General features: G+C 43.0%; 1 protein-coding gene across 1 annotated transcript in view; it reads left to right on the top strand.

The window, feature by feature from the left end:
- Positions 1 to 941: 941 nt before the first annotated feature.
- Positions 942 to 22,254, top strand: part of LOC115149450 (collagen alpha-1(XVIII) chain-like) — a 113,920-nt gene continuing 92,607 nt past the window's right edge. The window contains exons 1-2 of the mRNA XM_029692321.1: positions 942 to 1,439; positions 1,541 to 1,617. Coding sequence (XP_029548181.1) covers positions 1,429 to 1,439; positions 1,541 to 1,617 — 88 coding nt within the window. The 5' untranslated portion in view covers positions 942 to 1,428. The remainder of the gene's footprint in view (positions 1,440 to 1,540; positions 1,618 to 22,254) is intronic.

The raw sequence follows: 22,254 nt of genomic DNA, 5'->3' as shown, positions 1-22,254 counted from the left end.
TGGTCGCGGCGAGAGGGCCCTGGGTGGAGGCGATGGAGGTGGCCGCTGCGAATGGAGAAATGACCTCTTCTCCTGACAAAGGGATGCCATCGTCTGGCGTTAAAGAGATGAGCCGAGCACAGTTGAAGCCAGTTGGAAAATGGGCCCACTTGCCTAATGGCAATTCTCTCACTTCTCGGGTAAATGCTTGTCGTGGATCAATCACCTGGATGGCTAAAAGGAAAGAGGATAAACAAGATGCTGATGATGATACGTTTGTATTCATTCCCACTATGCCCCCGTAGAATAGGAAACAAAAGTGAATTATGTTCTGCTAACTGGATGACGTTAAACAATCATTCAGACCAGCCTTCCTGGTTGAACTTTCGTAAACTACATTTGTGGTATCCTCTCCTATCAGTAGTTTGGCCTCAAATAGCATCCCTCATGGCTGTGACTCGTCTGTATCAGTCTGGGCTGTGGATGGGAAGGGAATTTCAGAGCTGTCTTCTTCAAAGGCATCTTCCAGACAGACATCAAGGCTCTTGGGACCTGGATGCTGGATTCCATCTTGACTATGCACCCAACACACTCTAAGGTCGGGCAAGGGGTGGTGGTGGTGGGTATGGACTGTGCCAAGGTCTTTCTTGAAGTGCAGACAGTCAACAGCTGTACATTCAAAATAAGTGTGTAGGTTTACAGTATCCGTGAGTGTTTTTTGACTCAACTCTGTCGCCGTGGTTACTGCTTACTGTTGATGGAAGAAGTCTTTTAAAAATGTTGAGCCGCCATATACTGCATTTCCAATGGAGATATTCTCTTAAAAAGCGAAATGTTTTGATGATGACTCTTTTATAAATACTTGGTTTGGTTATAGCCACATTAGAAGTCAACAGAAGTGTTTAAGTAGTAGACAGGTTTCCCACTCGAACCAAAGCCCCATAAACACTGACCTCAACTGGTTTGGTAACGGTGATGTGAATATTCATCACACAAAAAATGTAATATCTACAAGTGATAACTGACACTTTTTTTTTTTATACAAAAAATGTATGCGTCTGTGCCTGTTGCATATTTTCTCATTTCAAGGCCAGATAACAACCATTTTAAAACGGGAGAAAGGTAGGAGAGAGAGATCACTCCTTAATAGGGAGGAAGGGAAGTTTGGTGTGCGTTAATTTGAATCTGGAGTAGCGCTATATGAGGGGAGAGTCCACGAGGAGCGACTGTGAGGAGTCAGATTTCAGTGTTTTAGTCCTGGAGGACTAAAGGAGCCTTTGTTTCATTTGGAACTGCGGGCAGTCCAAGGAAACCGAGAGTGAGTGAGTGGAGATCGAGACATTTTAAATAGAGAGTGAGTGAGTGAGTGAAGCATAGAGCGGGGCTTCAACTCTTACCACTATCACATTGGAACAAGAGGACTTTTGTGTGGACTTACCAACACTGAAAATGACTTCCCGGTAAATTCACGCATATTTTACGCGTATTGAAAGTGTTTTGACAAACCACTTTTTATTTTACTCAGCTAAATACTTAACTTTTCCCCCATCTTTATCATCAGCCTCTCCCTGTGGTCCGTTGGAATACACCTCACACTGTGGTACTGCCAACTGTCGACTGCATATCGCCTTCTGGACGGTATGTCACTCTCATCATATTTTGTTCTGTTCTCTGTCATTTGGCTCAAGTGGTTTGCTATTGTGCAACTGTGAGAAAGTATAGCTTAGCAAATATGCGTCCATTCATTCATGCATGTTTTGCCTAATAGCTTGAAGTCACATAGTCAGTGCATGTTTAGTGATACGATTTTGTGATCATGCATATCCTTTTCTAACATTCATTGGTGCAATGCCTTTGCATAAAGTTTCACTTTTTTTGGACATTGGTCCTGTGCAATTATTATAGCGTTATGAAACTGAGTGATGTGTCCATAAACGCTTTCTTTGTGGGTCTAGTGTTGGGATTTAAGAATGTTTGTAACATGATTACTTTTTAAGTCATACAGACTGATGCATGATACTGCTGAGTTGGATGAACCTTGTGTAAATACGCAGCGCATGTCTTTGACACCATCAACAACCAAGCGTAAAACAAAGTAATGCCATTATTATTTGCGTAACGTGTAATTCTGGAAAAGCTTTATCTCATATCTTGACAGTGCGACACTTAATAACAAAATGCGCAGCCGGAAAATGTCCGTAGTGTGGAACAAACTGGAGAGCTTAAACTGATGCGCGTGCCGTGCGTTCTATGTCTACCGAGACAATTCAATGACCTGTCGCCGACTGCTCCGTGATTAATGGTCCTGCTACAGAGCAAAGTGATGCATGATGTGAGCGGACTAGGCTAATGCATTGGCCTCTGAAAGCAATTGACACAGACAGACTAGTGTTGCAGTGTAATCATGGACGCAGACGGGTCATCTTCAGATGGCTAAGTGTTTTTTCTGACGGAGCGCACAGGCTACCTGTTGCATCAGTAGCTAACCAATTGAGTTGGAGCATTAGAGGGAGCACTCTATTACTATACATTTCCGCATATAACACTAGAAATCATTGAATTTAGAATTGTATGGACAGTTAGGACTGATTCTGTGCCTTACACTTCCAAATGGTGTTGGGGTGTGTGTGTGTGTGTGTGTGTGTGTGTGTGTGTGCGCGCGCGCGTGCCAGCATGTATGCATCTGTCTAATGACAGGTCCCTGACTTGGCTTAAACTTCAACTCAAGATCAATGCATGGGTTGATATGAGTCTTCTTTATTTTATTAATGTTATATACGGCTCGTCATGATAAAGGACCACGTGCCGACTGACAGATAATTACTGTCACTCTTCATCAGTAGAAACGCACGCAGAATGCCGTTTTGACAAGCTCTGGAGATCATATACGCTGAGTGTACAAAACATTATGAACATCTGGTCTTTCCGTGACATGGACTGACCAGGTGAATCCAGGTGAAAGCTATTATGCCTTGTTGATGTGACTTGTTAAATCCACTTCAGTCAGTGTAGATGAAGGGGTGGAGACAGGTTAAATAATCATTTTTAAGACGAGACAATTGAGACATGGATTGTATACACTACCATTCAAAAGTTTGGGGTCACTTAGAAATGTCCTTGTTTTTGAAAGAAAAACACATTTTTTGACCATTAAAATAATATCAAATTGATCAGAAATACAGTGTAGACATTTTTTATGGAATATCTACATAGGGGTACAGAGGCCCATTATCAGCAACCATCACTCCTGTGTTCCAATGGCACATTGTGTTAGATAATCCAAGTTTATCATTTTATAAGGCTAATTGATCTTTAGAAAACACTTTTGCAATTATGTTAGTACAGCTGAAAACTGTTGTTCTGATTAAAGAAGCAATAAAACTGTCCTTCATTAGACTAGTTGAGTATCTGGAGCATCAGCATTTGTGGATTCGATTACATGCTCAAAATGGCCAGAAACAAAGTACTTTCTTCTGAAACTCGTCAGTCTATTCTTGTTCTGAGAAATTATGGCTATTCCATGCGAGAAATTGCCAAGAAACTGAAGATCTCGTACAACGCTTCACAGAACAGTGCAAACTGGCTCTAACCAGAATAGAAAGAGGAGTCTGAGGCCCCGGTGCACAACTGAGCAAGAGGACAAGTACATTAGAGTGTCTAGTTTGAGAAACAGACGCCTCAACTGGCAGCTTCATTAAATAGTACCCGCAAAACACCAGTCTCAATGTCAACAGTGAAGAGGCGACTCCGGGATACTGGCCTTCTAGGCAGAGTTGCAAAGAAAAAGCCATATCTCAGACTGGCCAATAAAAATAAAAGATTAAGATGGGCAAACGAACACAGACACTGGACAAATTCTGCTTTAAAGGCCAGCATCCCGGAGTCGCCTCTTCACTGTTGACGTTGAAACTGATGTTTTGCGAGTACTAGCTAATTAAACAACTATAGTTGTTTTCGCATGACATTTGACAGTTTCCTCAACTGTATTTGTTATGGATCACGGCGCAGGGGATATCAGCTGTTCGGTTCGTGGCCGTGCCATTACTCATAAGCTGTTCAAAGATTATTCACTTTTAGGAATAAAAAATTATCCCGTATGCGCTGCTTTTGCCAGACGAGACCGTAAGGGACAATTATTTCTAGGCACATGTACGCAGTAAATACTGGCACAAACAAAGCTGTCGCCTAGAAAAGGTTCCATCTTTGTGTATTTGTTGAAATCGAGCTGGTATTACCCATTTTGGAGTTTTTTGCTGTAGCCTACCCACCACCTATACTTTTTAACCATCTCTTGTTCCCTGAAGTATGGCTGTGTTTACACAGGCAGCCCGAATTTGATCTTTTTTTCTCCCTAATTGGTCTTTCGACCAATCAGATCAGCTCTGAAAAAGATCTGATATGAAAGGATCTTGATGTGATTGGTCAAAAGAACAATTATTTGAAAAAATATCAAAATTGGGCTGCCTGTCTAAACGCAGCTGTTGTAGGCTCCATGTGTAGTGATAAGGATTAGCCCTAATGGTTTCCTTATCAGCCTAGTCCTAGACAAATACCTGATTAAGTGTGTGTCATCGTAATGAGCCCTTACACATACCAAGAGGTACTGGCATAGCTAGTTAATTAATCAATCAATAAAAATGTATTTATTAAAGCCCTCTTTACATCAGACGACACCATTCTGTATACTTCTGGCCCTTCTTTGGACACTGTGTTAACTACCCTCCAGACGAGCTTCAATGCCATGCAACTCTCCTTCCGTGGCCTCCAACTGCTCTTAAATACAAGTAAAACTAAATGCATGCTAAATGCTCGCTTCATACTCGTCGCCAAACCCACTGGCTCCAGGTCATCTACAAGACCCTGCTAGGTAAAGTTCCCCCTTATCTCAGCTCGCTGGTCACCATAGCAGCACCCACCTGTAGCACGCGCTCCAGCAGGTATATCTCTCTGGTCACCCCCAAAGCCAATTCCTCCTTTGGCCGCCTCTCCTTCCAGTTCTCTGCTGCCAATGACTGGAACGAACTACAAAAATCTCTAAAACTGGAAACACTTATCTCCCTCACTAGCTTTAAGCACCAGCTGTCAGAGCAGCTCACAGATTACTGCACCTGTACATAGCCCATCTATAATTTAGCCCAAACAACTACCTCTTCCTCTACTGTATTTATTTACTTATTTTGCTCCTTTGCACCCCATTATTTCTATTTCTACTTTGCACTTTCTTCCACTGCAAATCTACCATTCCAGGGTTTTACTTGGTATATTGTATTTACTTTGCCACCAGGGCCTTTTTTGCCTTTACCTACCTTATCTCACCTCATTTGCTCACTTTGTATATAGACTTATTTATCTATTATATTATTGACTGTATGTTTGTTTTACTCCATGTGTAACTCTGTGTTGTTGTATGTGTCAAACCGCTTGCTTTATCTTGGCCAGGTCGCAATTGTCACGCCCTGACCTGAGAGAGCCGTTTTTCTCTGTTTGGTTAGGTCAGGGTGTGATATGGGGTGGGCATTCTATGTCATTGTATTTCTTTGTTTTGGCTGAGTATGGTTTCCAATCAGAGGCAGCTGTCTATCGTTGTCTCTGATTGGGAATCATACTTAGGCAGCCCTTTTTTTCCCCTCCTTCTGTGTGGGATCTTGTTTTTGTACAGCTCAGTAAAGCCTGCAGAACGTGACGTTCGTTTTCCTTTGTTTGTTGTTTTGATTTAGTGTTCTGAGTTATAATAAATATTAATCATGAGCACTTACCTTGGTCTCCTCATTACGACGATCGTCACAGCAATTGTAAATGAGAACTTGTTCTCAACTTGCCTACCTGGTTAAATAAAGGTGAAATAAAAAATAAATAAATAAAAATGATGTCACATAGTGCTGTACAGAAACCCAGCCTAAAACCCCAAACAGCAAGCAATGCAGCTGTAGAAGTTAGGTTGTTTTTCTTGTGGAGACATCGTAAAATGAGTTTGTGGGAATTCACTCATGGTGGTTTGTCTCTCTTAATGCTTGTTAATGTGGATTTGATCAGCCAGCAGGCACAATGTGCCATTCCGGCCTTAGTGCTACCCCAAGTCTAAATGTATGATTAAGCATTTCCAATTCAGATTAAGGTTGAAGACTGATGCCTCTTAAACCTAAATCTGTTGATGTACTAATGATCTGTTTATCTACCGTTAAATCCTTCAATAGGCTAATTAGAGCCTCAAAAATGCACCATTTAAAGGGATTATGTCGAATGTCTTTATACAATGGAGCCAGGACCTTAACATTTTAGATGCTTAGGTCCTACAGTGCTTGTGAAGGCGGCCTACTCATGTTAATGGGAAGGTGGGTGGAATTTGGCAATCTGCTTAGTGTTGGCGCCTTGCATCTGGTCCACACATGCAAAAGACTCTCTTAAAGATGTTTATGGGACTATTTTAATAAACACAGAGACAATGGACGTTATTCAAAAGAGGAGCACAATGATTCATCTCCAAATAGTGCTGACATAACTATATTCCTGTAACCTAGTCTGTACTGTATGTAGTAGCCTATATATCTCTTCTAAGAGAGAACCGTTGCAGGCAGGAAAAGTAATCCCATGTGTTTCACTAGTGGCTGTAATGATGATGACTATGAGGTGGCGCAGCTGGTTTTCAGTCGCGTCACCTGGAGCCTAACAGCACCTTACTATACCATAGATTTACTTCCGGCGCCGACAGAGATGGCCGCCTCGCTTGGCGTTCCTAGATTTGTTCATTATTCTGTACTGACATGCTTATTCCGTGTGAGGACCAACAATTGATTCTCCTCAGGAGGGGAGCTGAGGGCTGTTGCTGATGCTGTATGTATTTTTAGGAAATGTACGCTTTCAAAGAGTTGCTTTCCTGAAATTAATGTAAACGTCTGCACAGTGTCTCATGATACTGCACATATATTCTACACAGATAAGATGTATCACTTAGAAGCATGCTAAAAATGTGTGTGTGTACCTGTATACTCTTACTTCTGGACCGGATGGTTCGTTTGTCCACCCATGGCTGCTCCCATGTCGGGACAACAGAGAGGGAGAGAGGCCTCCCACCAGGCTGCTAAGGTTAGCTGTAATAAAGGATGAGTGGCAGCTCTGTCCTGGCTGTGAGGAAGTAGTAGGCCCAGAAATCAGACTGCATCACCCCTCACAGTGGCATGGCCAATACTGAATGTCAACAGACTCAACACCTCAGTTTGCATCATATGATGATGTGGCCGGTGACACTATACTTCTTGAAGGTTGAATATCTTATCTCGACTGCTGACATGCAAACATTTTGGGACTCTATCAACAGTGGACTAATGAAACAAATACCAAAATATAGTTTTTTGAGTTGACTTTCCCTTTATGTGGTCCAAAGACGAGCTGAGTTTATACAGATGAGCTTTCTTTTTGGGCTGAACTATCCCTTTAAGTAAGCCATCGTCCATTGCTGATGAGACTGTGGTGATGTTGCTAGGCTACCTTGCCATAAATCCCTGATTTGCGTCACTCCCATATTCCTGTCTAGAATTTGAGTGAAAAGCAGAGAGGGGATTTTTGTATCTGATGTCCTGTACTTAGACATGTAATAAAGATGATTTAGCGCTTCCTTTCAGTAAAAGAGACATACAAGTGGGGCCCAGGCCACACATTATAAACATTTATTTTTGTTATATGTAAATCTTTGCTCCCTCTGTCTCTTCCTGATTGAATAACAGACTTTGGACGCCACGGCTGTATTTGACTTGAAATGTGAAACAATGTCTGCATTCCAAGTTCCAAACCCTCCCAAACTCTGGACAATATTAAGCAGAGGAGGATGAAGATGGATATTCATCAAACTGGGCAGCTCAGTTTAGTCCTCTCTCCTCTCCCCAAACGGACAGTGTGTGTGTGAACATGTGTGGGAGAAATGGCCAGGCAGGCAGGGGAAGGGGAGAAGGTGGGACCTTTATGTAAGCTATTGTAAGAGTACTATTGCTATCAAGCCACAGATCAACAAACCTTTTCCCTTGTCAGCGCGATTTTCCGACAAATTAGACCAAATCATTGCACATTGCAATGCAAAGTGTTAGAATTGCCACAGTAATCCCCCCCACAAATATCACAAAAAATCCCTGCAAAATCCTGGAGGGACTGCAATTTACTGTGGTGACTGGTGTTGATATCTAACTCCTGCTCTCTTTACATTCATCTCTCATTAATTCTCCTATTGTTGCATTAATCTGTCTGTTGAAATCACAGCTTTGTTCATCAGAGCCTCGTGCCTAGAGGTCTTGAATCAAATGCAACATGCCCCCCTCCCTCTCCCCCTTTTATTTTTATCAGGCTGGCATTTACTTATCTAACCTTTATTCACCAGGAAAGAACCTTGGCTTTGAGCCTCTCCTTCCAAAGAGAGCTGAATGTTGCCTTAAACTAAGAAAGAAAACGTTCCTGCATTAGGTCACATTCCAAAGGTTTTAGAAGTGCCTCAAATCCATTAATTAATTGGTGAAACCTGTATGAAATGTTTAAGTTTGTCTGGGAGCGCCCATGGAATGCCTTGGCGCCATCAGACAGAGGCCTGATGGGAGATTTATCCCGATCTGGAGAGTCACTGTCAGACTAGAAAGATGTGGTGGAAAACAAGCAGGTGTCTGTTTCTATGAGACCAGAGATAATCTTGGTGATATACCGTTTATACCGTATACTGGGGTATTTAGAAATGCCAACGGGATAATTTTCCACACATTTGAGGGCAAATTAATCAGATTTAACCGTTCAGACATCATATTTGACACATTTGAGGGCAAATTAATCAGATTTAACTGTTCAGACATCATATTTGACATCAAATCAGATTTGACCATTCAGAAACAAGTCACATGGCCAGGAATCAGATTTGTATCAGACTTCGAACCACCGATGAAGGTTTGAAATGTGGCTTGACATATCCGATTCGATGTGCTTTTTGGCTGTTCAGACTGCAGGAAAAAGAACAGATTTGAATATGAAATGCAAAAAAATTGGATTTGAGTCACTTCCAACTCCCAATGTGAACAAAGCTTGGTTACAGAAGAGACATTCAATCCCCTCCTGGATCAAGATCCCTGTTGCCTAAATTGTTTTATGCGTCGTTGTCACCTTGTGTGCACTTCCAGTAATATGGTACAGAAACGGTATGAACATCTGGATACCGCTCTAACCGTACCAGAGAGAGAGAGAGTCTTTCTTCTCATCTGAGCCCTGAGAAGCCTTTAGAAGTACAGGCAGCAGGCGTCCCGTCTGGTTGTTGATAGAAGTCGGTACTGCTGCACGTCGCTGTGTTTGTTCTCTCTCTCTCTCTCTCTCTCTTACCAGATGTGATGAGACTATAGAGAGGGGTTCCCTTAATGACAGAGCAGCCGTCTGCAGCCTACAGATTTATCAAGTTGCTTTGGGACTCCAGTGGGTGGCGCATCCTTCAAACGCTGCTTGTATGATTAGCGCCTCAGCTGTTGCTGTTTAAGAAGCTTTCATCATCAACTTTAAACGGTTTTTGGTTGGAGATAACATATCAGCACTCTGCGTATGCACAGGCAGTCCACGTGTAAGGTCATTTGAGGTCACTCGGCTAGGGGGATTCCCTGTGGTCACTGTTGTTGTTCTAGCCTTGACCTCTCAATGCTCTGGTCACTGACCAGCTGTGCCTCCCAGCATGGTTAATGAACATCCTTATCAGAAACAAATCCAAGGTCTCACAACATTTCAGAATGTACTATTTACATTCTATCAGACACTCTTATGCACTCACTACTTATACAGTAGTGTGTGCATACTTTTTGGGTGAGGTTCAGTTAGAACCTTTCCAAGGATGCTGTTTCAATGAGAGAGAGAGAGAGAGAGAGAGAGAGAGAGAGAGAGGATTATTTCTCTCTATACCATTTGTATTTCATATACCTTTGACTATTGGATGTTCTTATAGGCACTTAAGTATTGCCAGCCTAATCTCGGGAGTTGATAGGCTTGAAGTCATAAACAGCACAATGCCTGAACCACAGCTTAGAGCTGCTGGCAAACGCAGGAAAGTGCTGTTTGAATGAATGCTTACGAGCCTGCTGCTGCCTACCACCGCTCAGTCAGACTGCTCTATCAAATATCAAATCATAGACTTAATTATAATATAATAATCACACAGAAAACTGAACATTTATTCTTTCAGTGAAATACGGAACTGTATTTTATCTAACGGGTGGCATCCCTAAGTCTAAATATTGCTGTTACATTGCATAACCTCCAATGTTATGTCACAATTATGTAAAATTCTGGGAAATTAATTACGGTCTTTGTTAGGAAGAAATGGTCTTCACACAGTTTGCTACGAGCCAGGCGGCCCAAACTGCTGCATATACCCTGACTCTGCTTGCACTGAACGCAAGAGAGGTGACACAATTTCCCTAGTTAAAATAAATTAATGTTAGCAGGCAATATTAACTAAATATGCAGGTTTCAAAAAATGTACTTGAGTATTGATTTTAAGAAAGGCATTGATGTTAATGGTTAGGTGCACATTGGTGCAACGACAGTGCTTTTTTTCGCGAATGCGCTTGTTAAATCATCACCTGTTTGGCGAAGTAGGCTGTGATTCGATGAGAAATTAACAGGCACCGCATTGATTATATGAAACGCTGTGTCTAGGTGCTGAGCCTGGGTGATAAGCACATCAGTGGCTGTCAAGTAGAGTGCCAGCTCGGAGAGGCAGCTGGTTTTGGTGGCCATAATGCCTTTTGTTTGTTTGGAATCTTTATCAAATCAAATGTTATTTGTCACATGCTTTGTAAACAACAGGTGTAGACTAACAGTGAAATACTGATTTACGGGCCCTTCTCAACAATGCAGAGATTTTTTGTTGTTGTTGAATTCATTGAAAAATAATAACACAAGTAATAAATACACAATGAGTAATGATAACTTGTCTATGTACACGGGGTACCAGTACCGAGTGGATGTGCAGGGGTACGAGGTCATTGAGGTAGATACTGTATGTACTGTACATATAGGTAGGGATAAAGGGACTAGTCAACAGGATAAATAATACACAGTAACAGCAGCGTATGTGATGAGTCTAAAGAGTTAGTGTCAAAAGGGTCAATGCAGATAGTCCGGGTAGCTATTGGTTAACTATTTAACTAGCTAGTTAGCAGTCTTATGGATTGGGGGGTAGAAGCTGTTCAGGGTCCTGTTGGTTCCAGACTTGGTGCATCGGTACCGCTTGCCTAAAGTAGCAAAGAGAACAGTCTATGACTTGGGTGGCTGGAGTCTTTGGCAATTTTTTGGGCCTTCCTCTGACACCGCCTGGTATAGAGGTCCTGGATGGCAGGATGCTCAGTCCCAATGATGTGCTGGGCCGTACGCACTATACTCTGTAGCGCCTTGTTAGTCGGATGCCAAGTAGTTGCCATACCAAGCGGTGATACAACCGGTCAAGATGCTCTCAATGGTACAGCTGTATAACTAAAGACTGCCCTCGCTGAACAGTAAATATTATGATTGTATTGTATGTATTATATGTCCTGAGAGAGGTGGAGCTGTCTGTTATGCTCTGTAATGATGGGCTGCCCACAGTCATTCTATTGTGATGGATCTGACATAATGTTATGGGGATCGTCAGAAACAAGCTATTATTATGTCCCATGGGACTCTTCCAAAAACACATCCATGATAAATATTGACACAAATGACTTTGACTGTGTTGATCTCGTTTAAATGCAGATGTAATTGTCATGATTATTGTATCATTCAATGCTCAATATGACTTTTTATTTATGTTTTCCCCCATTTTTTGATTTTGGCTCATCTCTGCAACTCCCCCAACGGGCTCGAGAGGCAAAGGTCGAGTCATGTGTCCTCCGAAACATGACCTGCCAAACTGAACTTCTTCTAACACCCGCCCACTTATCCCCGGAAGCCAGCCGCACCAATGTGTCAGAGGAAAGACTGTTCAACTGATGACCGAGGTCAGCCTGCATGAGCCAAGTAAAACCTCCCCGGCCAAACCCTCCCCTAACACAGACGACGCTGAGACAATTGTGCGCCACCCTATGGGACTCCCGATCACGGCCGTTTGTGATACAGCCTGGGATCGAACCCAGGTCTGTAGTGACGCCTTAGACCACTGCGCCACTCGGGAGGCCCTTACGGTACTTTTAAATATGTACCTGTATCTCCATCACTCAGCTTTGTGTCTTGAGTTAACCATCTGTTATCTTGATTCAACAATGTTTTCTCCCACATTTCTTCTTCTAAAACAATCAGCCATTTTACTTTGAATGGAAACGAAGCGTGTGTTTTTCAGAGTAAGATGTCATGGAGGTTACACGCTTCCCTGCATGGCCCACTGTCAATTTCCCCTCCCTAGTCAAGATGGTAATGACCCGTTAGTGTTAGGCCACAGATGACAATCTAAAGCCAAAGTCCACAAGCAAATACTAGAGTGTTTTCTGTACTTGGTGGTAAAGTTGTTTGGATATAAAGTGTGTTGTTTTCCTATAGATACTGGCATACTGTAACAGCTCAGTCAGACCTGGCATCCATGCGAAGTCAAGGGGATTCTGCACGCTGCGGTTTTAACGGGAAACACAATGCAGGCGGAGCATACCTGGCAACCCGTGATATAAAATGCTCTGAAAAACCCTGAGAATGAAATATAAACTCCGCTCCGCTTCCCTCTCCATTCACCGTTCTTGAGATATCATTGACTGTGAAATCCTTCCATTGTGGGTGTATTGAGCATAACTTTAAGTGTGCCGTCAATGTAGGAGTTCGTTTTGGGCACAGAGCGAGTGTGTTGACACAGTATAATGTATGGAGAGTATTATGTTGAATTCTTGGCTAAGGGAAGGGTGGGTGCTTTTCTGCCAATGTGTTTTGAATGAACACAATACCTATGGGTTTTAGAATGTTTTATTTAACCTCTATTTAACTAGGTAAGTCAGTTAATTAGGGCTAGGGGGCAGTATTTGCACGGCCGGATAAAAAAACGTACCCGATTTAATCTGGTTACTACTCCTGCCCAGTAACTAGAATATGCATATAATTGTTTGATTTGGATAGAAAACACCCTAAAGTTTCTAAAACTGTTTGAATGGTGTCTGTGAGTATAACAGAACTCATATGGCAGTCAAAACCCTGAGACAAATCCTGACAGGAAACTGAAATCTGATGTGTGGATATCACTTCAAACATTTGCCATTGAAACACACAGGGGCTTGTGATTAATTTAGCACTTCCTATGGCTTCCACTAGATGTCCCCAGTCTTTACAAAGTGGTTTGAGTCTCCTACTATTAAAATTGACGGAAAGAGAGGATGTTTATCTTGGTCACAGGGGATGGGCCATTACCATTGTGACGTCGGCGCCCATGCGTACTCTCCCTTTTCGAAACGTTTTGAAAGACAATGCAACCGTCCCAATGGAATATTAATGAAGCCCTGGTTGAAAAAGCCCCTAAAGATTTATGTTATACAACGTTTGACATGTTTGAACGAACTTAAATATATATTTTTTGCTCATTCCTGACGACAAGTCAGACTCACACGGTACATTTTCACTAGCCTTCGGAGCGCGCTAACACTATTGGGACATAAATTATTAACTTTTTTGAACAAAACTACATTTGTTATGGACCTGGGATTCCTAGAAGTGCCTTCTGATAAAGATAATCAAAGGTAAGGGATTATTTACAATAGTATTTTTGATGGTTGATCGTTCCAAGATGGCTCCAACATTTATAGCCTAGACTTTTTTTCTGGGCATACCACGTCGTTTATTGCAAAGTGTGATTTCCCAGTAAAGTTATTTTTAAATCTGGCAAAGAGATGGCATTCAAGACATGTTAATCTATAAGTCTTTGAATGACAATATTACATTTTAACAATGTTTTCGAATAGTAATTTTGTAAATTGTAGCGCTGATTCATCAGAAGCATTTGAGGGAAAAGATTTTCTGAACGTCATGCGCCGATGTAAAATGCTGTTTTTATATATAAATATGAACTTTATCGAACAAAAAATGCATGTGTTGTGTAACATGATGTCCTAGGAGTGTCATCTGATGAAGGTTGCCAAAGGTTAGTGCTGCATTTAGCTGTGTTTTGGGTATTTGTGATGCATGCTAGTTGCTTTGAAAATGGCTGTGTGATTATTTCTGGCTGGGTACTCTGCTGACATAATCTAATGTTTTGCTTTTGCTGTAAAGCCTTTTTGAAATCGGACAACGTGGTTCGATTCAGGAGAGGTGTATCTATAAAACGGTGTAAAATAGTCATATGTTTGAGAAATTGAAGTTATAGCATTTATGAGGTTTTGCATTTAGCGCGACGCAATTCCACTGGCTGTTGATTAGGGTGGGACGCAAGCGTCCCACTGGCTCAGACAGGTTAAGAACAAATTCTTATTTAACCGGACAATACTGGGCCAATTATGCGCTGCCCTATGGGACTCCCAATCATAGCCGGTTGTGATACAGCCTGGAATCAAACCAAGGTTTGTAGTGATGCCTCAAGCACTGAGATGCGTCAGACCGCTGCGTCACTCGGGAGCAAGTGGAAGTGGTGTCCAGGGCCAGGGTTTACCCTAGCGGTGTCCGGGGCCAGCGTTTTACCTAATGTTAATGGTTAGAGCAGAGACTTCTGGGTTAGAGGAGCCACTTGTCAGCAACTGCGGGCGGGCAAGGATGCCAGTCCTCCCCTGCTGCTTTGTGGGTAACCATAAACATACCCATAATCCAGTGTCACATGTCTCGGAGGATCTTGTGGTCATGGTGATGGGGAGGGATAAGAAACGGGAGTTTGGCACAAGGGGAGGAATGCAATGAGGGAGTACCATGGCAACGAACAGACCCTAGCACCCATTTAGCTAAATGTGGGGAGAAATCCTTATTGTTTGTGAAGAGGGACATGTCTTGGGGAGACCTTCTACAAAGTGGGGCCCTTTATTGCTGACAGGATGTTCGTAGACGTTCGCATGCCACTTTTAAATGGCCAGTCATGTGTATTTGACTGAAAGAAAGAAGAAATAACAATTTATTTCCTAAGACTAGCTAGTCAGTTGAAATGTCTGTAAGATGACCACACCGGTCTAAATAGATCTGTTGAAACAGCATTTGTTTCACAATAAACTGCGGTTGTGATCCTCACTTTAGTTTATAGTCACAGACCTCACACAAACAATACACTTTGTTCTGAATGCATCTGCTTCTTTTTTTAACCTTACTTCGTGTTTAATTGTTCCCATGGCAACTAGATATTCTCAGTAAACTTCATGTGAAGTTATTCAACATCCTCAGGCAGTGTATCAAACCTTCTTCTTCCTCGTCTCTCTCTCTCTCTCTCTCTCTCTCTCTCTCTCTCTCTCTCTCTCTCTCTCTCTCTCTCTCTCCTCTCTCTCTCTCTCTCTCTCTCTCTCTCTCTCTCTCTCTCCCAGGGTCATGTTTTCAATGGCTGGCCGACTGCTTTTCATTTTCCCAACACTCCCCTTCTCTCAGTTAGTTTTGACTTGTGTGAAGCAAATTTCCATTGAATTTTCCATCGGATGATGCAATCTCTCTACTCCACTACTTGGTGTGTAACAGGGGCATGCGAAGGGAACGGTTGATTATTGTAGTCGTAGCTTTTTCGGGTCGGTCTTGTAACGTTTTTAGAGAAGGGAGTGGGGTGTCCTCCGCCATGACTAGATTTGAAAACAAAAACCTTTCAACTCTGAGTTGTTGGATGTTTACCTTCCCCGTCAAGGTGATCCCTCATTCTAAACTTGAAAAGAGAGAGGGGGTGACATAAGTAGAAACAGACGGTCAAAGGAGAGAGAAAGACCGGAGGCAAAGAAGGAAATTTACAAGATAACCTGAATGTAAAAATTCCAATTACTCCTATTTGGCACATGCAGAGCACTCTATATTGGCCTGGTAACAGTATACAACATTTTCCTCTTGCAAATAAACAAGAAATGTCTTAGAAGTTTCTAAGAAGTCTCTTCAGTAGAAGGTTGTCCGTCATTTGAAGACAGCTGACCATAAAGCTGGCATGGCGCTCCTCAGATGCTCTCATCTTTCATAACATTTTGTGGATCTATATTTCAGCAATTTACAACTAGTGGAAGTGAATCAGAGTTCAGATGTTTAGTGCTGTTTGGCATCAAAGAGTCGAGAAAGTAACAGCTCTCTCCTCTGTTATACAGGCCCTGGCAGCCAAGAGGCCAAATTCTCAATCTGGACAGTCTAAGATCAGGTGAAGAGGGCTTGAGTTGTAACGTTTGCCTCAGGACCCCATTACCTGGACTGTGTTGGCATGAATCTCATTTGGAACTATTTTGGTGGAAGCGTTAGAAAATCACTTTTATAACCTCTTGTTGATTTAGATGTGCTTCTGTGGGTACAAACACATAAAGGGAAGATTAATGGTAATTGCAAGACAGAATTACTGTTCAGTGTATGGGTTGTGACGTGCCTGTCCAGGTGGTTGGTTCTTCAGGGCTCTGATCCTTTAACTATAGGGCGGCTCACAAGTGGCCCAGCGTCGTCCAGGTTAGGGTTTGGCCCGGGGTAGGCTGTCATTGTAAATAAGAATTTGTTCTTAACCCTCCTGCTGTGTTCCGGTCAAATTGGACCGATTTACAAGTTTTTTCTCTCTGAAAAATGTAGTTAATTTAATCTGATTGTGATAAGATTCCATGACCTTGTCCACACAGGGCATCTGAACACACAAAATACATTGTGATGATTTTCATTACATTTTGGGTGTTTTATTTAACTTTTGTACACCTGTGGTGTTCCCGGTTAAAAATGACCGGTCATTAGAAATGAATGGGTGAAACTACAATTAGTGTATAAAATTGAGTTCAGGCACATGCCCATTCATCAGATGGACACACTTCCTCTCCCAGACCCCCACATGCATGTGTATTTGAACACACACACACACACACACACACACACACACACACACACACACACACACACACACACACCTCACTCCCCTTCTTGGCTTCCATGGTAACCCCCACGGAATCTTTCCCCAATAGAATCCTTCCCCCACAGGAACCACACCTGTTGGCATTCTCACAAACAATCGCAACATTGTTTCAATAATATATAGAACTTTTCTCGCAGCTCTGGTATATAAAGCTTTTTTGAGGCCTTGCTCACAATTCATTCTGTGGCAGCACAATGACCAAACGATATACTGTATGTGAGGCTCTTGATCATATCTTTGATCATGACACTGGTGAGGAGAGAGTCCTTGTTAAACTTTGACACAAAGTAGTCTGTGATAAATAGCACAATATGTTTCATCTGAGTATTTGTTATAGTCAAAATAATCCATACATTATGCTTTCTTTTTTTACTCAAACACAAGTTGTATGAGCTCAGGTCAATGAGGCCTACAGGCCATAAATAGCAAATAGAAGTTCAAAACTTGTAATGATCACAAGAACAAGAGTTGGTTAAAAATATCGTAACACAACATTAGGTGATAATATATGTATTATTATGGATTTATAATCAGCTATAAAGGGGCGGTCATTTTGGACCGTGAACACAGAATTAATTAACATGAAACGAACACAACAGGAGGGTTAACTGACTTGCCTAGTTAAATAAAGGTAACATTTAAAAAAAAAAAAAAAATTAAGAAATCCCTCTAATGAGAACGAAGAATCAAACTTTCAGCTTCTCTGGATGTCAAGCTGAACCTGCTCTGTAGGCCAAGTACAGCAGAGGCTGAAACTATACAGTTGAAATGTATGACCACACAGCTGCTTTGCCTGTTTCGTTGGTAACATCATGCATTGGGTTGTTCCAGTAGCATAGAAAACTGAGTTAGTTCCCAGTGGGAAAACAGGTTGAAATGATGTCATTACAACTATTTGAACATTAATTATGATGTCATATCAACCAGTTTTGCCCGTTAGGCTAGACAGTGGTTCCCAAATGTGCTTTTGGAGTTGTCTTGTGGCCGTCCAAGAAAACAAGCCCAGTGTTTCTAGCGGTCTGAAACTGTGACCCTGAAGGAATTCTTCTACTCCGAAGAAGTGGGTCACAGGGTCTTGAGTCGACCCACCATCTGGGAAGCACTTTGTTAGAGGATTACTGTCCATTGGAAAATAGAAGTTTAATGTTCTGGGAGGACTAGAACCTGAGTATCAGTGACCGTGTTATGGGAGTTGAAGCAATGGTTCAGGTTGGAGCGTGTTTTTGGGGGGGGGGGGGGTTGAAGCGATGGTTCAGGTTGGTGCGTGTTTTTTTGGGGGGGGGGGTGAAGCGATGGTTCGTTTGGAGCGTGTTTTTTTGGTGGGGGGGTTGAAGCGATGGTTCGGGTTGGAGCGTGTTTTTTTGTGGGGGGGTTGAAGCGATGGCTTGTTTGGAGCGTGTTTCTTGGGGGGAGTTGAAGCGATGGTTCGGGTTGGAGCGTGTTTTTTGGGGGGGGAGGTTGAAGCGATGGTTCGTTTGGAGCGTGTTTTTTTGGTGGGGGGGTTGAAGCGATGGTTCGGGTTGGAGCGTGTTTTTTGTGGGGGGTTGAAGCGATGGTTCGTTTGGAGCGTGTTTTTTGGGGGGGGTTGAAGCGATGGTTCGGGTTGGAGCGTGTTTTTTGGGGGGGGGGTTGAAGCGATGGTTTGGTTTGGAGCGTGTTTTTTTTGGTAGGGGGGTGTGATAAAATAATTTATATGTTTAAAGATAATGATTAAATAATTCTACCCTGAAACCTAGCTATTAGGGATTATAGTTTATGTAGCATGTATAAGGAATAATTAAAGTACTAAACATAAGTCCAACTAGGTTGGACTGGGAGGGAGATAAATGTGAATACCGCGAACAATGACCCGACCTGGCTAGAACTCTGAGAAACCTATGATAGGACAGGGAGTCATTTTCAAGGTTCCTCTAATCTCGGGGGAAAGGAACGGACAGCGCTGGGTAGTGATAAACAGTGGTGAGAACTCTGAGGAGGGATACAACCCACCTACTGTTCGTGTGTATGTATGTGCGTAGGATATCTACTGTTTGTGTGGAGGTATGTGCGTAATTAAGGAGTGAACTTTTAAATGAATGTCTTTGTATTATGGACTTCAGAACGTTCTCTGAATAAACTGTACAGACGTTTTGCAGAAGCTGAGTCTTTGACAAATTATTATTAACCCAGTGTCTTACAAACCTTGGGGATTAGTCAAAGCTTATTGATTGTTAGTTATTATCATTGGGATAGAAAACTCTCTTGACAGGGTGTTGAAGCGATGGTGTTGAAGCGGTTTTTTTTGGTGGGGGGTGTTGATGCGATGGTTCGGGTTGGAGCGTTTTTTTGGGGGTGGGGGGTGGGTGTTGAAGCTACAGTTCGGGTTGGAGCGTGTAGGGTCTTTTATTTTCTCAGTAGGAGAAGATAAGTGGGAGTCTGGTCAGGAGATCAGCTCCATCGACTGTTCGTCAAACAGCCACAATCAGCTGGCGCCATGGAAAAGATGGCGATACACGGATTCAATGGAAGGCGAGTGGACTGGAAGTGGCCCTCTTCAGACTTTACAGACTCCCACTGTAATACAACATGTCAAGACAGATGGTATCGCTCTGGGCTTTAGTGTACATTACTCCAGCCACCCCACAGGAATATTTTTTTTCTAAACTGGGATCTCCAAAACTTCCAAGTGTTGTATACAGACACAGAAACCCCACTTAGCTTAGGCCAGGAAGACTCTTTATAAATAAGAAAAGAAGAGAAAATAGCATATTAGGGGTTTTTCTGAGGAGGCTTCTTTATGACTCTGGAACGATCACTGCACTCCTAAGAAAAGGCCCTTATGGATGGCTCTCTAGTCTTCAAGGGGTCACGGTATACTGCAGACCTCCCTTTACAAAGCACTCCATCAGTCATTGTTCCCTCTCTCCTCCCCTGAGAGGCTGGAAGCTTTCACACTCTGTTGAAAAGGCCTTTAACCGCTGGTGGACATTTTGGAGGCAAGCTGCCAAAGAGAGCAGCAATTGAAACCGGAGTACCATTTTTCTTGGACACTTTGGTCAGAGAGGCGGCAGTACAGCTGGTTAAACACACAGGAAGGCCTCTGAAACGACGTAACATTTACATGACAGGAGCCTCATGCTCCCTCCAGCCATACACTACAACAGCCATGATCTACCCAAACACTGGCCAAACACTGGCCAAACACTTCCCACCACAAACGGACCAAGCAGCGGGGTAAGGAGCTGGAGAGGAGCTATCTGGAGTCGTGGACTTGGGAGGAGATCCTAGCCGGAGAGGGACCATGGAGGAAGGCTGGAGAGGACCGGGAGTGTTATGCTGGAACACGGCTGGCATGGAAGCCTGAGAGGCAGCCCCCCCAAACATTCTTAAAGGGAGTGCTCCTAATCTCAGTTTGTTACCTGTAAAAAAGACACCTGTCCACAGAAGCAATTAATCAATCCGATTCCAAACTCTCTACCATGGCCAAGACCAAAGAGCTCTCCAAGGATGTCAGGGACAAGATTGTAGACCTATACAAGGCTGGAAAGGGCTACAAGACCATCACCAAGCAGCTTGGTGAGAAGGTGACAACAGTTGGTGCGATTATTCACAAATGGAAGAAACACAAAAGAGCTGTCAATCTCCCTCGGCCTGGGGCTCCATGCAAGTTCTCACCTCGTGGAGTTGCAATGATCATGAGAACGGTGAGGAATCAGCCCAGACCTACATGGGAGGATCTTGTCAATGATCTCAAGGCAGCTGGGACCATAGTCACCAAGAAAACAATTGGTAAGACACTACGTCGTGAAGGACTGAAATCCTGCAGCGCCCGCATGGTCCCCCTGCTCAAGAAAGCACATATACATACCCGTCTGAAGTTTGCCAATGAACATCTGAATGATTCAGAGGACAACTGGGTGAAATTGTTGTGGTCAGATGAGACCAAAATGAAGCTCTTTGGCATCAACTCAATTCGCCGTGTTTGGAGGAGGAGGAGTGCTGCCTATGACCCCAAGAACACCATCCCCACCGTCAAACATGGAGGTGGAAACATTATGCTTTGGGGGTGTTTTTCTACTAAGGGGACAGGAGAACTTCACCACATCAAAGGGACGATGGATGGGGCCATGTACCGTCAAATCTTGGGTGAGAACCTCCTTCCCTCAGCCAGGGCATTGAAAATGGGTCGTGGATGAGTATTCCAGCATGACAATGACTCAAAACACACGGCCAAGGCAACAAAGGAGTGGCTCAAGAAGAAGCACATTAAGGTCCTGGAGTGGCCTAGCCAGTCTCCAGACCTTAATCCCGTAGAAAATCTGTGGAGGGAGCTGAAGGTTTGAGTTGCCAAACATCAGCCTCGAAACCTTAATGACTTGGAGAAGATCTGCAAAGAGGAGTGAGACAAAATCCCTCCTGAGATGTGTGCAAACCTGGTGGCCAACTACAAGAAACGTCTGACCTCTGTGATTGCCAACAAGGGTTTTGCCACCAAGTACTAAGTCATGTTTTGCAGAGGGGTCAAATACTTATTTCCCTCATTAAAATGCAAATCAATTTATAAAATTTTTGACATGTGTTTTTCTGGATTTTTTATTGTTATTCTGTCTCTCACTGTTCAAATAAACCTACCATTAAAATTATAGACTGATCATTTCTTTGTCAGTGGGCAAACGTACAAAATCAGCAGGGGATCAAATACTTTTTTCCCCTCACTGTAACACTCTCGGGCTATACATTAACATTCTCCATCAGTGGAGAATCTCATTCTCTCTCTCTCTCTGTGTCCTCAGACTGTCTTCACAGACCACCTGAGGTCATACAGACTTTCTTCACAGACCACCTGAGGTCATACAGACTGTCTTTACAGACCACCTGAGGTCATACAGACTGGAGACAGGCAGAGAAGCAGAGATATGGAGACAGACAGAGAGGCAGAGATATGGAGACAGACAGATAGGCCTCCCAGCTCAGTCCTCTGTAGTCCCTGTGATCTGTCACTCTAGCCTAGATGATCCTGCACGCTGTAAAGCACAGGAGGTTGGTGGCACCTTAATTGGGGAGGACTTGTGGTAATGCGAGAAATAGGTAGAATGGTATCAAATACATCCAACACATGGTTTCCATGGTTTCCATGTGTTTGATTCCATTCCATTTGCTCTGTTCCAGCCATTATTATGAGCTGTCCTCCCCTCAGCAGCCTCCACTGCTGTAAAGATGGGCTAAGCTAACTCTGCTAGACACTGACCCTTCTTGTCTCTTGGCTGGCTGGCGGTTATCTCCTAGTTAGACTCACTGTAACCAAA

This window comes from Salmo trutta, chromosome 2, assembly GCF_901001165.1.
Source record: "Salmo trutta chromosome 2, fSalTru1.1, whole genome shotgun sequence".
NCBI lineage: Eukaryota > Metazoa > Chordata > Actinopteri > Salmoniformes > Salmonidae > Salmo > Salmo trutta.
This window is presented reverse-complemented; position numbering and strand designations above follow the sequence as displayed.